At 43.7% G+C, this 22,500-nt stretch overlaps 1 protein-coding gene across 1 annotated transcript in view; it reads right to left on the bottom strand.

Annotated features, from left to right (window-relative positions):
* The window catches only part of pipox (pipecolic acid oxidase), a gene marked incomplete at its 3' end in the record, with an annotated part of 33,546 nt that extends 31,609 nt beyond the window's left edge, over positions 1–1,937 (bottom strand). The window contains exon 1 of the mRNA XM_083636448.1: positions 1,759–1,937. Within this exon, the coding sequence (XP_083492574.1) occupies positions 1,759–1,869 (111 nt within the window). The 5' untranslated portion in view covers positions 1,870–1,937. The remainder of the gene's footprint in view (positions 1–1,758) is intronic.
* Positions 1,938–22,500: the final 20,563 nt, after the last annotated feature.

The raw sequence follows: 22,500 nt of genomic DNA, 5'->3' as shown, positions 1-22,500 counted from the left end.
TTTTCTCTCTCTTGTGTTTTCTCATGTGTGTAGTAGAAAATATATAATTGAGAGAAGAATGTAGATAAATGTTTGATGTGAACAACTGAACATCCTAGTCAGGCCATGAATGAAGAGTTTTTGTTGTGTGAGATGTCGTGTGTAACTGCTGTGTGAAGGTCGTGAATGATATTTACAGACAGTATATACAGTACATCGTCCCTATTATGTTTTATGAGCTATTCATTCTACACTCTTATAATGGGTTGAATGCTGCTGTTAGAGAGGCCTGTATTTCTGACTGTAGCTTACCTAAAGACACTTATGCTATCAATTCCGGTACTTGATGTCAGCGCACATGAATGATGCCAACTGACGTGTGTGTGCGTGTGTGTGTGTGTGTGTGTGTCTTTTACTTAAATATCTTAAAGAAAATTGGACTGGACTTGAGGGGGTAGCGTGATCCTCCCACGCACTATGTCCTGCCGGTGAACCTCGCTGTCAGGTGAAAAGAAGCGGCTGGCGAGTGCACATGTATTGGAGGAAGCATGTGCTAGTCTACAACTCTCTCCAGATCAGCAGAGGGAGTGGAGCAACGACCGGGACAGCAGGAGATATTGGCAGTTCCATTTGGGGAGAAAGTGAGAGAAAAACCCAGAACAATTTTCTTTGTGTGAATACCACATGAGGGCGCTGTTCAATTCATGTCGTATTGGTAAACAGAGGGGGCGGCTTTAGCTCAGGAGGTAGAGCGGGTCGGCCAATGACGCAAGGGTTGGCGGTTTGATCCCCGCTCCCTCCCAGCTGCCGTCGTTGTGTCCTTGGGCAAGACACTTAACCCTCCTTGCTCCCGATGGTGTGTAGGCACCCTGCGTGGCAGCCTGCCGCCATCGGTGTATGAATGGGTGAATGTAGACTATCTACTGATTGTAAAGCGCTTTGGATAAAAGCGCTATATAAATGCAGGCCATTTAAACACAACCTCACTTGAAGGGCCCATTTGTGTTCATGCCAATTGGCTAAAAGGGGGGCGGGGCAAATTTCACAATGGAGTGGATGACATCACAATGGATTGGGTGATGTCATACACCCCTGCATTTTGGAAATTTGCATAACTAGTCGCAGCTATTATCGGTATTATCAGTTATCATCAGTATTATCTTTCATCTTATACTAAATGGAATTTAGTGCAGAAAAAACAGCACACCACTTACCACACTGACGTGGGGTAAGTTACAGTATTCAAAATGTATATATATATTTTTTTTATCGTTTTCTTTTTTGAGAACATCTTAGGTAGGAAAAACAATACATATTGTATGTCAGTAGTGGGGCACTGCTGAGAAATACACCAATGAGTCAAAAGTGTGACAACATGCCCCGGTCTGCCCTACTTCTGAATATTTTGATCCTCCTCATACCCCTGACACCCAGACAAAGTGGTGTCAGGGCTCTATATAGGTTTCAAGTTACTACGAGTTGCAATAAAATGGACATACTTTCCAGAAGTACTTTAAAGAAACGTGCCGGATCCCTCACATCTTTGAATCCACTGCTTTGCATCAAATTGACGAAAGAGACATTTCTGTTTCTGAAGCGTTTCCGTGATCCGCTTTAGACCGGATGCACAACTGCAGAGCTCATGGCCCCAGACTAGACAGTAGAGCGGCTAGAATAAAAGCAGACGTCTGCCTCCATCGCAGGAGAGCTGCACCGTCTTGCCTCTCTATTAACAGCGAGTCCTATGGGAACAGACATAGAGTTTTGTGTGTGACACACCTGCTCCAGCAGAAGAGTCTTCTTCTTCTGTTTTGCAAGCTGATACGCGGTGAAGGAGCCCTGCACGCCGGCCCCGATCACTATGCAGTCGTAGTCTTCCTGGGCGGACATGTCGCTTTGGTTTCAGAGCGTGCTGCACACTCACTTGACCTCTTCTCCAAACGCTGTTACTGATACTCCCACCTCCCAAGCAGAGCAAAGTGCACCTGTTACACTTACATAACGGAGAGTAGAGCCTACACAGTCCAGAGGTCACTCCTCCACAGCCTGCTATGCAGTGGCTATCCACGGCCAAGAGTACAGACTCTGGATTGGACTGGTCGCGTCCTGTAGGCCGGTCTCAGGCTGTGGGCCGTCCCTCACACAAAGCTTCCATTCGCTGAGCATGCAGCTCCCTGGGAGGCCCCGCCTCCCACTTTGAAAACCTCTGCTAGGGAAACACTCCCCTCAAGAATTTGACAGGCAGCCCAAAACAACAAAACAACACTCTCACGATATGATATGAATCCATACAGAGACTGTTAACCCATTGATACCTGATGCAGCATTTGTGTGTGTATCCCTTTAAGACCGCGAACCGCGTGACGCGGTTCGCGGCCTTAAAGGGATACACACACAAATGAGGGATATACACGCAAATGCTGCGTCAGGTATCAATGGGTTAAAAGAAGAGTGTGATGTCACCCACAGGTGTCCCGAGGGCCGTTATGAAACTGAAATATTGGGTTTACATCTCAGCTATGTTGGAGCCAGTGCAGCAAGAGCGAAGCCTCTATGTACAACTGCCACAGAATGTACCAAGCGAATTAGCTACTGAGACCATAACCTCTTGTGTGTGTGTGTATTGACTATTATTTTGAGAGAGAAGTTGGGTTGTCATCCCATTGACTTGCAGGGAGTTGTGCTGCGTTTGGAAGAGGAGCAGAAGAAAAGGTGGCCCAACCCTACTACTGCTGCCTAGACCAACAACAACACCAAAGAAAAGCCAAACGAACTTACAAAACAACAACATTGTCAGCAGCCTCATGAGCCAACATCTGCTCTGCCTGAAAGACTGGACTGGCTCAGCAGACATTCTGGGCCACTCCACTCCTACGTCCCAGCAGCCAATCAGCCGCCACCTGTCAAATTACACTCAGTCACAACTCATTCGCACGCCAGAGACACATCACAGCATAATGAGCAGCAGTCATAACAACTACAGTGTGCTTAAGTGTAGATCATATATAAATCAATGCAACTGACTGACTATGAAATCAATGCCATCCCTCCAGTCTGCATATTGACAAAGTCCGAGCCAATTAGCTGTCAATATCCCCATCAATAGTTACTAACCAACAATAATGCTTTGCTGACAGCGTTGTCAATAGGCAATGCTTTGATAATAACTCTTCTACTGACTGTCTTTTACACCAGTGTTTCCCAACCAGGGTCCAGACGTGGACCCTGAGGGGTACGAGGAGCAGCTTGCAGGGGGTCGGTGGAAAGATTGGGGATTACACTTTATTTCCAAAATGATTAAAAAATAAAATAAATAAATAAAATAGAAGTCAGGTGTCAACTGCTACTCTGTGAAGAGGTCACGTTCACGGATGTCAAAACTGTGCGCAAACCAACTAGCTACCAAACATGGATAAATGGCTCAAACGTCCACTTTAAAATAGAATCGGCTGCACAAAACACCCATAAGTCTTGCTTTTCCTTAAAATGTTTAACCTTATGGAGAAGATTTAAGGGTGTTTTGTCCAGCCGATTTTATTTGATGGACACCTTAACTTGGACTCTGAAGAAAATCTTAACTTAAGGTGCTTTGTGCAACCGGCCCCAGTTGTTAAGCGGTGCAGCCACTTCTATAAGTGACTGGTGTGTCCGTTTGAGCATGAGGTGAGGTGAGCATGAAATGTGGCACAGGCCTATAGGCTCCTCCTCCCCTGGCTCAACAAATCCAGATTTTTGAGTTGAAACTGGAGTGAATGGATTTGCGCAAACCTACATCGCTTCCTTCAACACCTGGGTGTGATTTTGTTAGATACGAACAGTTTGACATGAGTTTAATGGAACACATTTAGGAGAATCATCAAGACGTATGAGTGAGGGGGTACTATTACTATTGGCATGGCAAAACAGCTCACGCATACATAAGACGAAAAAGGTAGGGAACCACTGTTTTATATCAAAAGCTTGGGCCAACTAAATACTGTAAATCTTTATTCGACAAAATATCAGGCTAATACATCTAAATAAATAATGCAATCAGTAAAATTCATCAAATTATGTTATGCAAGTGGGTGATAATTGAGCATGTGTTAGTCAGTTTGTTTGCACATATAATTACCAAAGGGAATTCATCTTGTACACAGGCAATAGCATCTCGTGCCCTTGACAAGGCCTTGACATTATGTATTTTCCTGCCAGCACTTAAGGCTCCTTGCTGCTGCTCCAAAATCAGGACCTGTAAGAAAAAGTCATGACTTTGCCTCATTTTGTATGCCACAGATACTAATAATAAATAAGGTAAGAAATAAGGTAAAGCAAAACACAATAAAGTAAACGTAAAAAGATAAAGGGGCAAAAGAGCAATTGATGAGAAATTCTGTCATTTGTTGTCAAGTACAAAAAAAAAAAAATCTTTCTTTCTTGATTTCCCCCTCAATCCATACTCCAATTATACTCCATGCTGCACACACAAACATAGTTTGTAGTTTTTCTAGTATACAGTAAAACACATGATACAGTAAACATCATAAGGCAAACAACCATCAAATTAACAAAAATCTGGTATATTTTCAGAAGATTTTGTATGATTGATGATATATACTATACATTTTACTCATTAAGATTTATATCAACCAAACAGTGGAGAAAGTATATTCATCCAGGTTTGGGTGGCTTCACACAAACTCTATATCGCCTATTGCTGACTTTGAGGCCCGGATGTGGGCCTGTGTGGGATGGAAGGGATGCACAGGGCTGGGTACCCTTGTGAAGTAATGCAGCAGTGGGTGAAATGTGTGGGGTCGGGTATTTCTGTTCCTTGGCATCCTTTCATCATCCAATGAAAAAGAGCAAGTGAAAGATTTCTGCGCTCCAAGGGGAAGTCTTCTGATGTGGGAGGTTTGTAACAGGTGTGTGGGTTCCAAAATGCTAAACCCACAAGAAGTAGCACAGATTAAAAAAAAAAAAAAGATCAGAAGAGGCTGACTGATAAAAAAAAAGGACTGACTTTTATTTATAACATTTTACATTTTAATTTGTGAAACTTAACAAATGCACTAACAGAATTTTTGTTGGCGCTTTATAGTCCAAATCTAATCATAATGATCCTATCTTGAGGTTTTTCAGTCCGTGAAGGTTAGTTATATATTTTTGATAACGTCATAACCTCATCTAATGGAATGCAAAGGGGAAGAGGAGACAAATATACAGTATATATCAATGAGTAGGTGTGCGTTAAATTTAAAATAAATTTTAGTAACTTTGAGTATATACTGTACTGTAGGTCTGATCAGTGTGGGGGCGGGTGATTCTGGAATGGCAGAATTAACTGTTGGTGTCCAGTTGATAACCCAATGACATATCAGATCTAACATCAAAGCAGGGATAACAGGGGGGAGCAGGAAGGACATTAAAGTCAGATCGTGTGGTAAATGTAAATACCGGTATATCAAATAATTGCATTGATTTACCTTCATATGAGGCTATATTTGATATGGATCAATGATATGAAACTGCACTGCAGGACTTATTATGCTATAGTCATTCATAATTTTTGGCTTTCTGTATAACATTATAAGACTGAAACATTTTCTAAATGAACAAAACCAGATTTCTCCAGGCTTTATTATATAATATATAATATATTATATTATATAAATTCATCTCTGACGTGTGTTGAGAGATTCAAGCCTCCAGTCATTGATTTCCACCCCCCCTCCTTCCTCTCTCTTTCTGTGGACAGCAGGAGTCTCCGTTTGAATGCTTCTCATTGGCAATCGATCAGTGCTGAGATAGCTCATCCCATCCACCTCCGAGACAGAAGAACACTGAAGAGGCACAATATTTCATTCTAAAACTGCAACTGGAAGCAAACAAAGTGGAAGTCCTCCACATTTCACTTCCGGGAAAACAAAAACAAACAAACGTGTTTTTCTTTGTTTGTATATTCAGAGTTTTGACATAATATGATATACGATGTTATACAATATATGGGATTGATACTGGTCTTCCAATAAAATCTGGTCTAGATAGTGTGGTCCATCTCTGTTTGATTGATTACATTTTTTATTGTAGAATTGATCAATACTTGTTTTTATTATTACTAGCGGAACACATGCAGCCTCTCCCCTCTCTCTCTCTCCCTCCCCACTGGGTTTTCATAGTCCACTTCCCTGGCGGATTCCAACTCCACTCAGGTGTGCTCCTCCACTCAGGTGAGCTCCAGAGCCGTGTATATACAGTAGAAGAGTCGCGACATCTCCATTCACTCCAATGGACCCGTTTTTTACTCTCAAGAGTTCCAGGAAGTAAGGTCCTGGATTAAGCAGCACTGTCGAGTTGCAGCAAAATGGCTGGCTTCCTGGCTGTTCATTGGCTAATGAGTCACGCATTTTGGTCCTCCGCTGATGCCACTCTCTCTCTAAATTGCTCTGGTGAGCTCCATCAGTAGCTAACGAATGGAGCTCTCCATGGTGCTGTGTTGAGGCATGTTGGCCACTAATTTGCACATTTAGTCAGCTCTAATGACCTAATTCAAAAATCCTGCTCTGTTAGATCACCCACAGCGGTGCTCTTTACTGTACACTTCCTGACACATTCAGCGCGTTTGCACCTAAAATGGCATAGCTGTGGCCAAACACAATTTCTGCTCACTCACACACAGACTTCCCATTCTTATGATGATGAGAAATAATACTACTAATAATAATACTAATAATTATTATTATTATTATTTGTGGAAAAGGTGTTTCAGCAGCTTTTCCACCGTGCCAAGAACACATTTCTGACATTGAAACGGTCGAATTTAAAAGAGATCAAAAATGATATATCAGCCTTCACAAACTCATATCGATCAAACCTATATCAATATGTTGTGAACCGTAAGTATACAGTAACAACATGGACAGCACTCTGTTACCTAAATGCCTGACTGCCTAGATTGCAGCGTTTGGTGAAAGAGGCCCTGGCCACACCTGGGAGGTGATCTGAGATGACTTGTGCAAAGCTCAGGTGGAGGATGGTCTACTATGGGGTCCAGATCACTTCCACGCGCAGAGCTCTGAGGACAGCAGGCTGGGCAGATGGCTGGCAGACCTGCAGAGGGTCAGCTGGTCAAACACCCCGCTGTTCTGCCCTGTCACACACACATGAAGTGTGATCCTCCCCACAGCCTGCAACCTGTCATGCCTTCTTACCACACTCACCTCAGACTCCATTCAGCCCCTTTTGATAGCTACACACACCACTGAGGAAAAGGACAATGAGCCATGTCCTCCCCCAAAAGACGACTCCATACTGTAACGCTGTGTGTGTGTGTGTGTGTGTGTGTGTGTGTGTGTGTGTGTGTGTGTCATTTTTATTGGACTCTTTATTGGACTTACTGTAGGCAGACAACTAGAAGTGCACGCGGAGAGCGCAGACCTCCGCCAAGGCCAATACTAAGGTCTGCTATGATATGCACATTTAGTGAGATGTTTGAATGCAGTTTGGTGGAGTCTGCTCTGTTGTGCTGCTCTACTCGCGCATGCACACACGCACACACACACACACACACGCACACACACACACACACACACACACATACACACACACACACACACACACACACACACACACACAAACACACTTTTGACCTCCATGCCAAATTTCAGCCTCCTTGGGTGAAAACTGTGGTCACCAAAGGGTGGTGAACTTTTTGTGGACCAACTGACCAACCGACCAACTGACCAACTGATGGACCTATAGAGCTGCTGGTCGCAACTAAAAATGTTGCCGGGAAATGAAACCTTCACTCACAGTAGAAAACGTATTCTTATGAGTTGGGAATTGAAGCCATTGTCAAACTACTGTCTGTTTCTAGACACTGTGACATGTGGCCTCCATGTGTCTATATTTGAAAAATCTGAATTGTCAGCGTTGCCATGACAATACCTACAATTATCATATCAATGTCAGCTTGGCTGAGCCTGCGTCAGCATGCCAAATAGCTGACTTGAGACACATCAATTCAGTCAAATGCCATACACATATTGCGTTTATTGATTTTATTGGGTTTAATTTAGGAAATTAAATTTTCCCTTGCACATTTCTGACTTGAATCTCCATTGACGTCAACATTACCCTCCTCCACCCATCTGCGGTAATATATCTATATATTTTTTACCTTGCTGTCAGTTGACATGGGTATCAGATATGGGCTACTACATCCTAGAATAGAAATATAATCAGATGTAAGCAGCAATTTTGTGTGTGTGCAGTGTGAACGCAGCCTTTGTTCCCATTAGTAAAGACACAGAGAGAGAGAGAGAGAGAGAGAGAGAGAGAGAGAGAGAGAGAGAGAGAGAGAGAGAGAGCACCTGATCTGACAACTCAACCGCCAGAATAGAATGTTGGCATTGTGCATTTCTGCAAGCCACAGATATGAACGATCTCAACGTAAAAAACTAAACATTGACCTTTTACCTTTCTATAAATGTGGCATTTTACATTTCTACAAACCTACAACGTCAATGTACATTTTAAACAAAACAGGGATTAATTCGCCCAACGTTAAACGCAAATACAGTAAAACAAGTAATAAATGTGGATATGCACAACAACTTTTTTTTTTTTTGTAAGAGTATTTTTTGGGGCATTTGGCCTTTGTTGGGTGGGGATGGCGTTCGGTGGGGGACCATGTGTCAGATTTGAACCTGGGTCGCCTGTGCGAAGGACTGAGCCTTTGTGGTACGCGTTCTACCAAGTGAGCCACCACGATGCCCCAACTTTGGTCATGTTTAGCCTTTAGGCAAATAAAACAACTTGGTTAAGGTTAGGATTATGGTTTTGGTTCAGCTTAATTAACCAAAACGTTTAATGTGACTCACGGTTGAAATCCTGGGGATCGAACACAGCTCTTTGGTTCAACTATGACGCTGATATACACATATCTAGAAACATGATATGAAACATGATATTCTACTGAATTACAGAAATGTACAATGCACGTACATTTTATTTTGGCGACCAGGCTGGATCTGAAGGTGGCAAAAGCATCATCTGCTCATCTACCAGATCTCCCCCCACCATCACCAGCCACACATTCGTCACCGCTGGAAAGATATTTGTTCACGCGCCTGCTGGGCATCCCACATCATCACAAGGGGAAGCAGAAACCATTTAGCTCAGAGGAAATGGAGAGCCTTGCAGCGTGGAGACACCTCTCCCCACAAAATAAATGTCTCCTGGCTCTTCCACGTATGCGGACACTAGTCCACATGGAATGAAAAGCACTGAACCTGCATCTTCTCTGCCCAAAGCTCATTTGTTTTACACTAATAATCATGTTGTGCTTATTTATTCAGTGTGCCACGTCAACAGTTTTTTTTTCCAAAAGGCTGCTCAAGGTGCTTCTCTGCTTCAGGTTCACATAAAGCTGCGGCTTTTCTTCTCCTCTCCTCCTCTGATGCTTCCCAGCCTGAGGGCAGGGTTGAGGCAAAGTGCACATTAGATTGGAAGATATAATTAATGAGTGATGCCTCACATTCTAGAACATCTCCACTGGCGCTAGGAAAGATCTATAGAGTCCCATCAAAAAGCAGGCAGTGACGTCCTCTGCGGCAGCGCAGTGAGAGCGGATACTAATTGGGGTAACGTTTTAGAATGCAGCCCGCAACTTAATCTCTGTATGCTGATATGCCCTGTTTGATTATGTAGAGTACACCGTAGCTTTTAATTGTGGGTATAGGTAATTCTATGTGTTCTAGGTATTTGTCTTTGTACATTAGGAAAAGGAAATTGTGTTGTAATATTTGAAATATTTTGTATTTGCATTGAGTGTACTGTTATGTAGTTTTAAACTTGAGATTTGTGTATATTGTATTATGTTTCTGTTATTCGTATTACATGTTTTTACGGTCATATGTACCCTGTAACAACAGAATAGGTACCCGGTAGTTATTACAATGGGCATATTAAAACTTGGGAACTTGCTGAGCTATGGGCTAACCTGGGGGGAATGGGGAATGAAAGAGACTTTGACCATTCTTGACAAAGCTAGCCACATCTGCAGCAGCGCGGTGCGATCTGATATACTACTCTGATCAAAAACCATGGCAGGATTGAGGTGAAGTGAGCACATTTCATACAAATTAACTTGCCTTGCCTGGCCTCTAACAGCATTCTGCTCCCAAATCTATTGCACGTCATCATGTGGGTGCCTGATTTGAATCTATTGCACGTCCTCATGTGGGTGCCTGATTTAAATCTATTGCACGTCATCATGTGGGTGCCTGATTTAAATCTATTGCACGTCAGCATGTGGGTGCCTGATTTAAATCTATTGCAAGTCATCATGTGGGTGCCTGATTTAAATATATTGCACGTCCTCATGTGGGTGCCTGATTTGAATCTATTGCACGTCCTCATGTGGGTGCCTGATTTAAATCTATTGCACGTCATCATGTGGGTGCCTGATTTAAATCTATTGCACGTCAGCATGTGGGTGCCTGATTTAAATCTATTGCAAGTCATCATGTGGGTGCCTGATTTAAATATATTGCACGTCCTCATGTGGGTGCCTGATTTAAATCTATTGCACGTCATCATGTGGGTGCCTGATTTAAATCTATTGCACGTCATCATGTGGGTGCCTGATTTAAATCTATTGCACGTCATGTGGGTACCTGATTTAAATCTATTGCACGTCATCATGTGGGTGCCTGATTTAAATCTATTGCACGTCATCATGTGGGTGCGTGATTTAAATCTATTGCACGTCCTCATGTGGGTGCCTGATTTAAATCTATTGCACGTCATCATGTGGGTGCCTGATTTTGACAGAGAGCATGAACTTGCCATTTTGGAAGGATGCTGCCGGGCTGCAAGTATAGAAAACTCTGTGAAGAAAATGTGAAGCCTCATGTTTATAGATGATGTGGGCAGGATATGATATCTTTGACAATTTGTTGTAAAAATGGCACAAACCTTATCTGGACGTTTCAGACGAATGCATATCGTGACCTGGTGCTTTGGTATCTGACAGGTATCAAGTTGTGATGTTTGCAAACATTCACAGGGCTTCCTCTTTACACTTGTCATCTGAGTTTGATCTCAGTGGGAGTCATGGTGCAACAGACAATATTATCTGACATATTTCAAAGCGCTATAAAGGGAGAAGGGGCAAAGTTCACTGTTGTCTCTCACACAAGCCTGCAGGAAAAATCATTACAGCATGCCCACTAGGGCTGTTGAAACGAATTTTGATATTCGAATATTATTCGAATTTAATAATTATGAACGAAATTCGATTATTATTATTTTTTAAAAACGAATATTTAATTTTTTAATTTTTTTTTTTTTTTTTTTTTTTTTTTAGAACACTAGAACAGCGACAAGTTCTGACAACATACTTGAAGAAAAGAGTGTTAACTGAAGTTGACTGTTGAAGCTGCTATACTGATGTAAACCTACCTGTAGCTCTTAAAATGTATGTTCATTCATTGTTAACTGAAGTTGACTGTTGAAGCTGCTATACTGAATGTAAACATGTAGCTCTTAAGTGCAATACGTGACTGATTTTTTTTTGTTCATGGCTCATTGTTGTTTTGGCAAAGTTTACTTATTTGTTTATTGATAAGGAGCTCAAACAAAGGCTGTGTCTTTTTTTATTATCAATTATTTTATCCAAAAAAACATTTTTTTTTTTTTTTTTTTTTTTCCAATTAAAAATTAATTAAAATATTCGAATATAATTCGAATATTAAAATGTATAAAGCACTGAAATTCGAATTTGATTATAGAGGGAGATTGACAGCCCTAATGCCCACTTTACACTTTACCACCTACCCCAGTGTGCAACTATCAAGTCTCCCTTCAAAACACAGCAGCCATCAAAGCAGATAAATGAACATGAAACATTGTGTTACCACAATGTTAATATTGGGGGGAGTATACATAGCTCCACTGAATTAACCCATACATGGAGCTGTCTGAATTAACCCATACATGGAGCTGTCTGAATTAACCCATACATGGAGCTGTCTGAATTAACCCATACATGGAGCTGTCTGAATTAACCCATACATGGAGATGTCTGAATTAACCAATACTGTACATGGAGATGTCTGAATTAACCCATACATGGAGATGTCTGAATTAACCCAAACATGAAGCTGTCTGAATTAACCCATACATGGAGCTGTCTGAATTAACCCATACATGGAGCTGTCTGAATTAACCCTTACATGGAGCTGTCTGAATTAACCAATACTGTACATGGAGATGTCTGAATTAACCCATACATGGAGCTGTCTGAATTAACCCAAACATGAAGCTGTCTGAATTAACCCATACATGGAGCTGTCTGAATTAACCCATACATGGAGCTGTCTGAATTAACCCTTACATGGAGCTGTCTGAATTAACCAATACTGTACATGGAGATGTCTGAATTAACCCATACTGTACATGGAGATGTCTGAATTAACCCATACATGGAGCTGTCTGAATTAACCCATACATGGAGCTGTCTGAATTAACCCATACATGGAGATGTCTGAATTAACCCATACATGGAGATGTCTGAATTAACCCATACATGGAGCTGTCTGAATTAACCCATACATGGAGCTGTCTGAATTAACCCATACATGGAGATGTCTGAATTAACCCATACATGGAGCTGTCTGAATTAACCCATACATGGAGCTGTCTGAATTAACCCATACATGGAGCTGTGCCTCAGCTTCATTTAGATCTAGATGAAGGAATATTATTAAGATGTGTATTATCAGGAGCTCATATGGCTGAAAAGGCAAAGGGGAAATTCCACCCTAAAACATAATTGAGTTTCCTATATGATCGTGGACATGAGAGTCTATTAAAAAAAATTGAAGTCTACCTTCCAAACAATCTAGATCAGGTGTGGGCAGTTATTGTTCCTGGGGGGCCGGCCACATGAGAAAACCAGATTTTTCAGGTCTTTTTCTCTGTCATGCCGTAACCTCTAACTTTATCATTCGATTACATTAGAGAAAACATCCAGTGCACTTATTCAGGAAGAGGCACGCTCACGACACACGACACACAAGTGTTTCAAAATAAAAAGCCAAGACGGGCCAGACAGAACTATCATGCGGGCCGCGTCTGGCCACATAATGTCCAGGTCCGCCTTAGAAGGTGTTTTTCAGTGTAATGGGCCCTTAAGCAACCATTTTAATCATTTATCAGGCATGCCAGAAACGTTTGCTTGGTATTGGACGTCCTCTAAATGATAATAAAGAATTTGATGGTAATGATGAACGCCCTAGAATTACCATGGTCATCATCTCTTTTGAGTTCAAATTGGCTAAGTGGTGGTTGTCAGTCACGACTTGTGACGGAAGTGATGTCATCAGTGATGTCGCTTGAGCAATTGAGAGGTCATCAGTGATGTCACTCGTTAGCTCAATCTAATGTAGTTGTCACTAAGATAATCTTCCTTTTTTTTCAACCACAGATTTAGCTACTAGATCTGCAAACTTCATATCTAGACAACGTTAGCGCCTGTTGCCAAATCTCACGAGAGTGTGTTGCTGAGACAGAGACAGGTCTCAAACAAAGTAAATTTTCTCTATTTGTCTGTCTGAAAAATGCCATTTTACTGTCACAATGTTCGGAAGATATGTGGCTTGTGGAAAATGGGCCCAGTATTTTCTTTGATGATTATGTCATAATCTGTGATCATATTGACTCCAATAGACTCAGGACCTCCTGCTACAGTAGTCTCCTAAGGAGGCGTGGCACTGGCAAAACCCATGTGACACAGTAGTAGTGATTGGTGAACGTCTCTCGGTGCAAAATGGCCGCTCTAGAAAGAAGCCCTCGCTCTAGTCTCGCAGTAGCCAACTGGGGCACAACTCTTGACAAGTGGTTAAAGACCGCCCCCTAAGACTAAAACTAAATGCATGACAGACATATGAATTGACCAACCACAGACGTTATTTATTTGCGTGACGCAACTCTTGGGGCGGTACATTTTGAACGAATGCACCAATCCACACAGATTTCCGTTACAGCTCAGCCAATCAGAGGCTTAAACCCCGGAAATGTTGACTTGGGATTCAGAACTACCCTCGCTCTTGCTTGAACAACCAAAACCTGATGTTTACCCTTTTTGAACAGTGTGAAAGTCTTTTTGGCTGGATTTCTCCTTAGAGGATATTAAGAAAGTATTAATTGCTGTGTGCTAAAACCATAAAAGAATACTTCCCGTAATTGATATTGCTCTGTGTTCTAAGGTTTCAGAGTGGACTTTTACTTTAACACTAAAAATGGAAAGAGCTTTCTCATATTACTTCCCGCATTATAAAATTGCCATTTTGCAGGCTGATGGGGATGGCAGCAGCCGTATCTTTTTCATTAGGGAGTCTTTGCTTGTCTCCAGAGGGAGAGATATCGACAGCTGTCTCACCATCCCCCATGGAGAACCTCAGATATGCTACATTATTCGCTAGGAATGATTGAGTTCTTTTCCAGCAAAAGAGAAAAAAAGGCAATATAGTGAAGGTTTAGCATGAGGAATATTTGAGATATGTGTACGACACGTATGATTCAGCAAAGCCACACGTGATGCTCTCTGCAAGGTGAATCGTCATTAACGTGCACTCCCAAGTGAGGTCTCCAGACCAAATTTCAAGCAGAAGGCCACACATGCATAACCTGATCACCCCTGACGTCAGTCAAGTTCTAGTATGACGTGGTCAGTCAGAGTCCAAGTATGACGTCTGCAATGACGTCAGATATGATGTCAGTTAATTCTCATATATATAGCAAGGGTTCTACGTCACCACTCTCTCTCTGGCCGATCATAGCAGCAGCTAGCTTCACGGCAGTCCATCTCCCCTGAAGCCGTCCTCTGAAGCGTCGTTTTGCCCCACCCACCTCCCCAGTCCACCACCAACGAGTCTTGACTCCTGTAGGATCCCCCACGGGGGGGGGGGGGGGGGGGGGGGGGGGTCTCCTAGCCTAGCCTATGCAGATGCCCTCCTCTTGCCTCAAGAGCAGCGCCACTGGCCAATGGAGTCATGCGCCAAAGTATTTGCCATGCATGCCGATTGCTAAATAAAGTTTGTTAAATCCTACCAACTGGCCTCTCATGATTGAAACAGAAACGGCAACTTTTTTCTGCCCCATCTCATTTGATTTGTAAAATCTGAAACTTCTGCTGATGTGCAGCGATCAAGAAATGTCTTTTGCATTTGACAGCAGCAAAGAAGAAAGAGCATTTCATTGAAGAAAAACTAATATCGGGTGATGTACACGTGTTTTCTCGAGGACTCGTCTTACGGAGCTTCAGGATCAGCTTCAGGATCTTCATTAGTTCTAGATATCTCTGCCTTGGCAAATGGAGAAACCACAGAACTCCTTTGTTATGGTCATTTGGCTAGTACAGCATACAACGTGATTATGGAATTTTAAGGGTTAATTTTAAGGGTTAATTTGAGGGTTAATTGAAGTGACAACCACGTCTCTGGGCATTAAGGCTATAAAGTCTGTGACACTTCTCCTGCTTCTTCTCCCTCTAGCTCTAGTCAGCATATTAGCATATTCAATCCATGGCAGCAATGAGACAGAGAAGCTGCTTTTTGGTCCTTGCTGCAAAACTCGCAGCAAAGTTACCACAAGTTATTTTATACAGAAGCTAGCCTAGCCCGATGTTACACGTAAAAATGGCCACTGCTCCGACCAGGCAGGAACGTTAATGTGAAGAATGTGTTCTGTCCGTTCAAGTTCTGTGGGAGAAACACTCAAAAAGAACCAAAGGTACTAGCCTATACAACAGAATACTGCATACATTTGTATTCAGTACATAACATATGACCAGCCAACACATAGGCTATAAAAATATCCCTTTGCGGAATTCACTGTAGTTGATTTCACTTGGTTCTAGGCTGCAACTAATGATTATATTCAGTATCGATTAATCTGTTGATTATTAATTAGACTAATTGATTGACTGTTTAGTCTATAAAATGTCACAAAATGGTGAAAAATGTCAATCACTTTTCCAAATGGTGAAAAATGTCAATCACTTTTCCATCACAGCCCAAGATGACATCTTCAAATGTCTTCTTTTGTCCTGATCAACAGACCACAACCCAAAGAGAATCAGTTTACTGCCATAGAGAGAGAGAGAGAGAGAGAGAGAGAGAAAGAGAAAGAGAGAGAGAGAGAGAAAAAAACATGTAGACATTTTTCGTAATTTTCCGCCCTTAAAAATGGGTCCAAATGATTAATCGAATACCAAAATAGCCGTCTATAAATCTTCTGTCAATCGACTAATCGATGAATCCATTAACCGTCGCAGCCCTACGTGCTTCTTTTCTCTTTCCACCTCCGGGATGTAATTGATAATAAGAGCAGACTGAGCCGCGGTCCAACAGCCCCCCTCCAGAACAAGCAAAGGTAATCCTGTTCTCCCTCAGTGAGCGCACATCTATCTGAGCCGCAAAGAGCAGTCATTAAAATTGGCAGAAATAGGGGCCACAGAGGGAGAGTGAGCCACCTAATCCGCGTACAGGAGAGAGCAGTTTCAAACAGAGTCGTTAACGCAGCCCGAGCAAAAGTGGGGAGAGACTATATTCTTCAGGTCAGAGACCCAAAACCAGAGACATTTTCTCTGGCGAAACTACGCAGGCATCACGCAAACAAAGGCGGCGGCGATGTTGTTGTACGTCGCCCGCCTGGCAGAGTGCCCACCCGCTGAGACTGAAGCAGCAGCCAAAAGGGGGGAGAAAGACAAGCTGTTAGTTATTCATGAATCTTCAGATATTCATTAGATGTTCCTGAGCATATACTCTGGTAGCTTTGGATGGGCCAATCGTCATGAATATTTACACAAGGTGCTTGATATTTAAACATGGCTCAGAATACATTGCCAGCCCCGTAAATGGCAGCTAAATAGCGGGAGAGTGGTACTCTGGATCTCGGGGAGTGACGTCTCTCGCGTGACCTTTTCTCGTGTGGCTTGGCTTTTTCCCCATTAATAATCTATTGAGACGGCCCGATGGCACAAGAGGCAGCGGTGACTGAGTGTGACATGAGCCACGTGTCAAACATATCAAAACTCAATGCGTGCGTTGGCATTAAAGTCATAATCCGTGACATTTTGAAAGAGATAAATCTGCTTTGCCACTCTCGAGGAGTGCTGCTGATACAACGCTGATAGAGTCGGTGAACGAAAGCGTTTTCATTTGCTTGTTCCTTCCCAGGAAAAAGCCTTTGGTACAGAGGAAGGCCTTGGCCACACTGATCCGTGGTGTCTGTCCGTGTGCGTTCATTTCTCTGTTCACTTCCATTCATTTTCAATGACAACTGTCCGACTGTCCGTGGAGCACTCAGAAGCGTACGTATCCAGAAAATTTGCATACGTTTTGATGGACAGAAAGTTGAAGAGGGATGAACTTTTTCTGGACGGACGTATCGGATGGTCGGATGGTCGGATAGTCACTGTCCGTTTAGCCAATCAGAGTCGAGGTCTCGAGAGGAGGCGTTCCGAGATTTGTTTCAACTTTTCAAAGAAGATGGCCGAGGCGGTGAACGAGGCTATAAGGGATTCCCCAGCAAAATGAGTAAAATTGTGTGATTTCACTAGGATTTCAGTGACTAGAAGTTAGTCCAAGGGGAGAATGTAGTGCATATACTTCTCTCCAGTTATCTGCACATGATCTACTACATTATATTATACTCGCGCTGTTCATGTCATTTGCATCGAGTCACATTTCCAAGGAGCTGCACGCAGGCTGCGCAGGCAGGCTTGCCGGCCGCGGAGCAGCCCCGGCGCTTTCGGCGAGGGGTTTGACGTAGACTCAGTTCTCATCGGACAGACATCTGTCCGTTCAATAATTCTGTCCATTTTCTGACGGATCAGTGTGGCCAAGGCCGAAGCCATGTGTTTTACCTGCAGAAACTCTAACTTTATCAACAGCAAATCTGAAGAAGAATACATCAGCATGTGTAACACTTGCCCAATGGCTTTTCCAAAAAGGAAGACGCAGAGTACATTCACTTTTGTTTTCTCAGTGAACTCTGGTTTATTTTTTCACAGGTTTTGAGTTGGCAAATCAGCTTTAAAACACTAGTTTATTCCATTTGCCATTATAAAAACAGTGACATAGATCTCCTACACACACACACCAGAAATGGAGAACAGTGAGGACCTCAGTGCCCTACCAGTAACACAAAGAAATACATTTAATGATTGCAACCGCCCCCAGCATGTCACCCCATTACAGGATACATTTACCAACACAATATCAGAAAAACGTTAACATACCAGTACACCCGCAAACACGGTCCTGGCTGTCGCACTACAGGCGTCCTCGCCACGGTAGCCACTGCGCCCACTATAACATGACAAGGCATATTTACATCGCAGGAATGTACCTCCCAACGCAATCTAAAACAACATTCACATATACTGTACAGTTCAAATCTACTTACGTCTTGTCATGGACGCGCCACACCGACTAGGGAGGCGCTCTTCCTGAAAGCCCAGGCGCTCTGTGCTTCAAATGCTTCCTGGCAGCGTAACCCATACGTGCTGACGCAGTACCGTAATATACGCCCTGCGGCGCCTTACACATGCTTGACACACTGTTTGATGGACAGGTGATCTATGGTGATCTATTAGCAGCAAAGCACTTTTAGTTTGAATTATTTAATGATTTTTCTTCCTATCCGTGTATTTTTTTTTTTACAAAGATATGAGTGAAAAAGAGCATCCACACACTACTCAAATCTGTCCAAAAATCATATTTATTATGCAAGCTTTGCACCGAAAGCTTGTATCTTCACCGCACGCCTTGGAGAAGGACTATGACAGAAAGCTTGCATATTAAATCAGATTTGCATATTAAATCAGATTTGCATATTAAATAGGAATGTTGTGCAGATTTTTGGACAGATTTGAGTGTGGATGCTCCTTTTCACTCAGTTTGATACGCTTTAACCCCAGCACCTCAGCTAAGTCTGATACCAGACTTTTTTTTTCTTCTCTCCCCCCCCCCCTCTCTCTCTCTCTCTCTCCTCTCTCCCCCCCCCCCCCCCCCCCCCCCTCTCTCTCTCTTCCCCCCCCCCCCCTCTCTCTCTCTCACTACCACGATCTCACCTGAAACAAATAAGGAGAGGGGAGAAAAAACAGTTTCATAAATCATCAAAATCAAGCCGACACAGGGTCTTGTTGACAAGTTCTGGTGCAGAAACATCTTTAAGATCCCTGATGTCGAGACAGTGGCACAGCTCAGTGTGGAAACGGCCTGACGCAGCGTTTTACACAGTGCTGCAGAGCAGAGTGGTCTTTTAGAGAGCAGGGAGGCACGCCGTTCATCATCTTCCACACAGGGGAGGGCCATGGAGCCTTCATCATCTTCCACACAGGGAGGGCCATGGAGCGTTCATCATCTTCCACACAGGGGAGGGCCATGGAGCGTTCATCATCTTCCACACAGGGGAGGGCCATGGAGCCTTCATCATCTTCCACACAGGGGAGGGCCATGGAGCCTTCATCATATTCCACACAGGGGAGGGCCATGGAGCCTTCACCATCTTCCACACAGGGGAGGGCCATGGAGCCTTCATGATATTCCACACAGGGGAGTGCCATGGAGCGTTCATCATATTCCACACAGGGGAGGGCCATGGAGCCTTCATCATCTTCCACACAGGGGAGGGCCATGGAGCGGTCATCATCTTCCACACAGGGGAGGGCCATGGAGCCTTCATCATCTTCCACACAGGGGAGGGCCATGGAGCGTTCATCATCTTCCACACAGGGGAGGGCCATGGAGCCTTCATCATCTTCCACACAGGGGAGGGCCATGGAGCCTTCATCATATTCCACACAGGGGAGGGCCATGGAGCGTTCATCATCTTCCACACAGGGGAGGGCCATGGAGCGTTCATCATCTTCCACACAGGGGAGGGCCATGGACCGCTGGGGGCCTCAGCAGCACGCCGTGGCCATGTGCTCAGAGGGAATAAACTTTCACTGCCAGCAGATGGTGATTTCAGTGTCCCAGTAAGACTCCCAAAGTCGTAAACATCACACTGATGTCTCGTTTTATCTCTCGATGGCGCTTTGGCTAGTCATTGACTATTCATAGCTTTCAAGGGGCGTTACGTAAGTACAAGGAACGCCCATTCTGGCGGTCAAAACTCAAAACAACAATGGCGCTGAACACTGACCAGACGCAGCTCCAGCAAAAAGCGGTCTTTTTTCCACCAGTTTCCAGTCAGGAATATTTAGACCATCTATCAAGCGTTGAAAAAGAACGATATCTAAACAAACTGCACGTTTTGGGCACTTCAAACAAACCGAACTATCGTTAACGTTACTGTCCAACACATGGCAGTTCGGAGAAATTGTTTCACAACAAACTGCGTGCGGAGTGCGGACTCGTTTTTATAATGTTGTGGAGAGAGAGCACAGCCCTCGTCGCGTGTGAAGAGAGAGGGAGAACGGGTGAGACAGAAGCAAACTATTTTTTGCCGATCTCAAAAGCAGGTAAACCACTGTGGGATTAGTGAGACTATTGCTAAAAGAGAAGATACTGTAGTGATGCCTGTGCTGTCGTCCGCTCAAACAGTACTTAGCAGTACTGTTTGACCGTCAGGTGGGCGTTCCCGGCAGCACGTAACGCCCCTTGAAAGCTATGAATTGGCTCATTTCACAAGTTCTGTACACGATCGTGCCTTTAATCCTGATTGGAAAGTGAATCGAGGAAAGCTAATTGTACCGTCGCATCCCGTTGTACCGTGAATAAGATTCACCCGTCATCACATACAGTAAGTAGCAAGAGTGTTTTTTTTTGTTTGTTTTTTTGTCTCTCAGTTATGAATGAATGCTGCGGTTCTTGTGTGGCTGCAGGACACACATTACATTTTGTCTACATAAAACATCTGAAATGAAAATCGTGACAGTGCTGTAGTCTAGTGGTTGTCAACGTGGGGTCCGGCGGGGACCACCAGGGGTCCTTCAGACAGTTTTGGTGGGTCCCCAGCGCACACACACACACAGGCACACACACACAGGCACACACACACACACACACACACACACACACACACACACACACACACACACACACACACACACACACACTTACAGAATTCATTCAGGAAAAGGGAATACATTTGAGATAAAATGTCACACTGTTTGAACACGTGTCAAAAAGAAATTGAATTGACTCCACACTTACAAATCATGATCTCACTCTCGGATTGGAACAGGAGTTTCAAGATGCGCCCCAATGAGCTAGCATGACTAGATCAAAAACGCACGTTCAAAAAATATTCTTGGGGGTCTTTCATCACCACCCGGATGAAGGTGGCAGCATGGCTGAAACACTTTGGCGTATGTTTGTCATATGTTGTTTTGAAGAGTGCCTTGGAGCTTCTTTCTTCCATTGAGAGCAATGACCCTGACCCACAGAGCACCTTCAACAGATGGCTCTACCCTGACCCACAAAGCACCTTCAACAGATGGCTCTACCCTGACCCACAAAGCACCTTCAACAGATGGCTCTACCCTGACCCACAGAGCACCTTCAACAGATGGCTCTACCCTGACCCACAGAGCACCTTCAACAGATGGCTCTACCCTGACCCACAGAGCACCTTCAACAGATGGCTCTACCCTGACCCACAGAGCACCTTCAACAGATGGCTCTAGCCTGACCCACAGGGCACCTTCAACAGATGGCTCTACCCTGACCCACAGAGCACCTTCAACAGATGGCTCTACCCTGACCCACAGAGCACATTTAACAGATGGCTCCCCCCTGATCCACAGAGCACCTTCAACAGATGGCTCCCCCGTGATCCACAGAGCACATTTAACAGATGGCTCTACCCTGACCCACAGAGCACATTTAACTCATTGGCTGCCAGCCACTTCTGGAAAACGGATGCTCCCAGTGCCAGCCCTTTCAGAGCGTTTTCAGTGATTTCTCAAGACCCACAGAATATTGTGTGATATTACTATGTAAACACCGAACACGCCCAAAGAACGATGAGACTCTCTTGTATCATCAGCAAAAAAAAGTTTATTGATATCATTTTCCGTTCTTTAGTCATCAGCAGTAGAAGATAGGTTGGTTTCACCAAAAACAGACGTTTCAAACTAGAAGCTGAGATAATGAGCCTTTTGTGAAATGAAGCATTTCAAGCACATCACTGACTCTGAAGCTAATATTTTCTGATGTAGTGACACCTCAAAAATAATTTCCTTCAATAAAACAGCGAAAACAAAGGCAATTTTGATGGCAAAATAATATTTTTTAGCTGCAACCAGCAGCGCTGGCCCCTGCGTGCACAGACCCTACACCTTCTTGCTGGTCTTGATTTACTGCTGGTGGGCATCAGGTATTCCAGCTTGTGTTTGCCAATCTGTCCATCGAGCCTGCTGTCTGGGTCAGTGTTGTATGGTGCCCTGCGTGCCTCACCCCCCCTCAACTGCAAACTCCTCCGTGGGAGTGTCTCTGGTGGCTCTCTGCTGCACGAACTTTC

This window comes from Poromitra crassiceps (assembly GCF_964638095.1).
Source record: "Poromitra crassiceps genome assembly, chromosome: 5".
In the NCBI taxonomy this organism is placed as follows: Eukaryota; Metazoa; Chordata; class Actinopteri; order Beryciformes; family Melamphaidae; genus Poromitra; species Poromitra crassiceps.
This window is presented reverse-complemented; position numbering and strand designations above follow the sequence as displayed.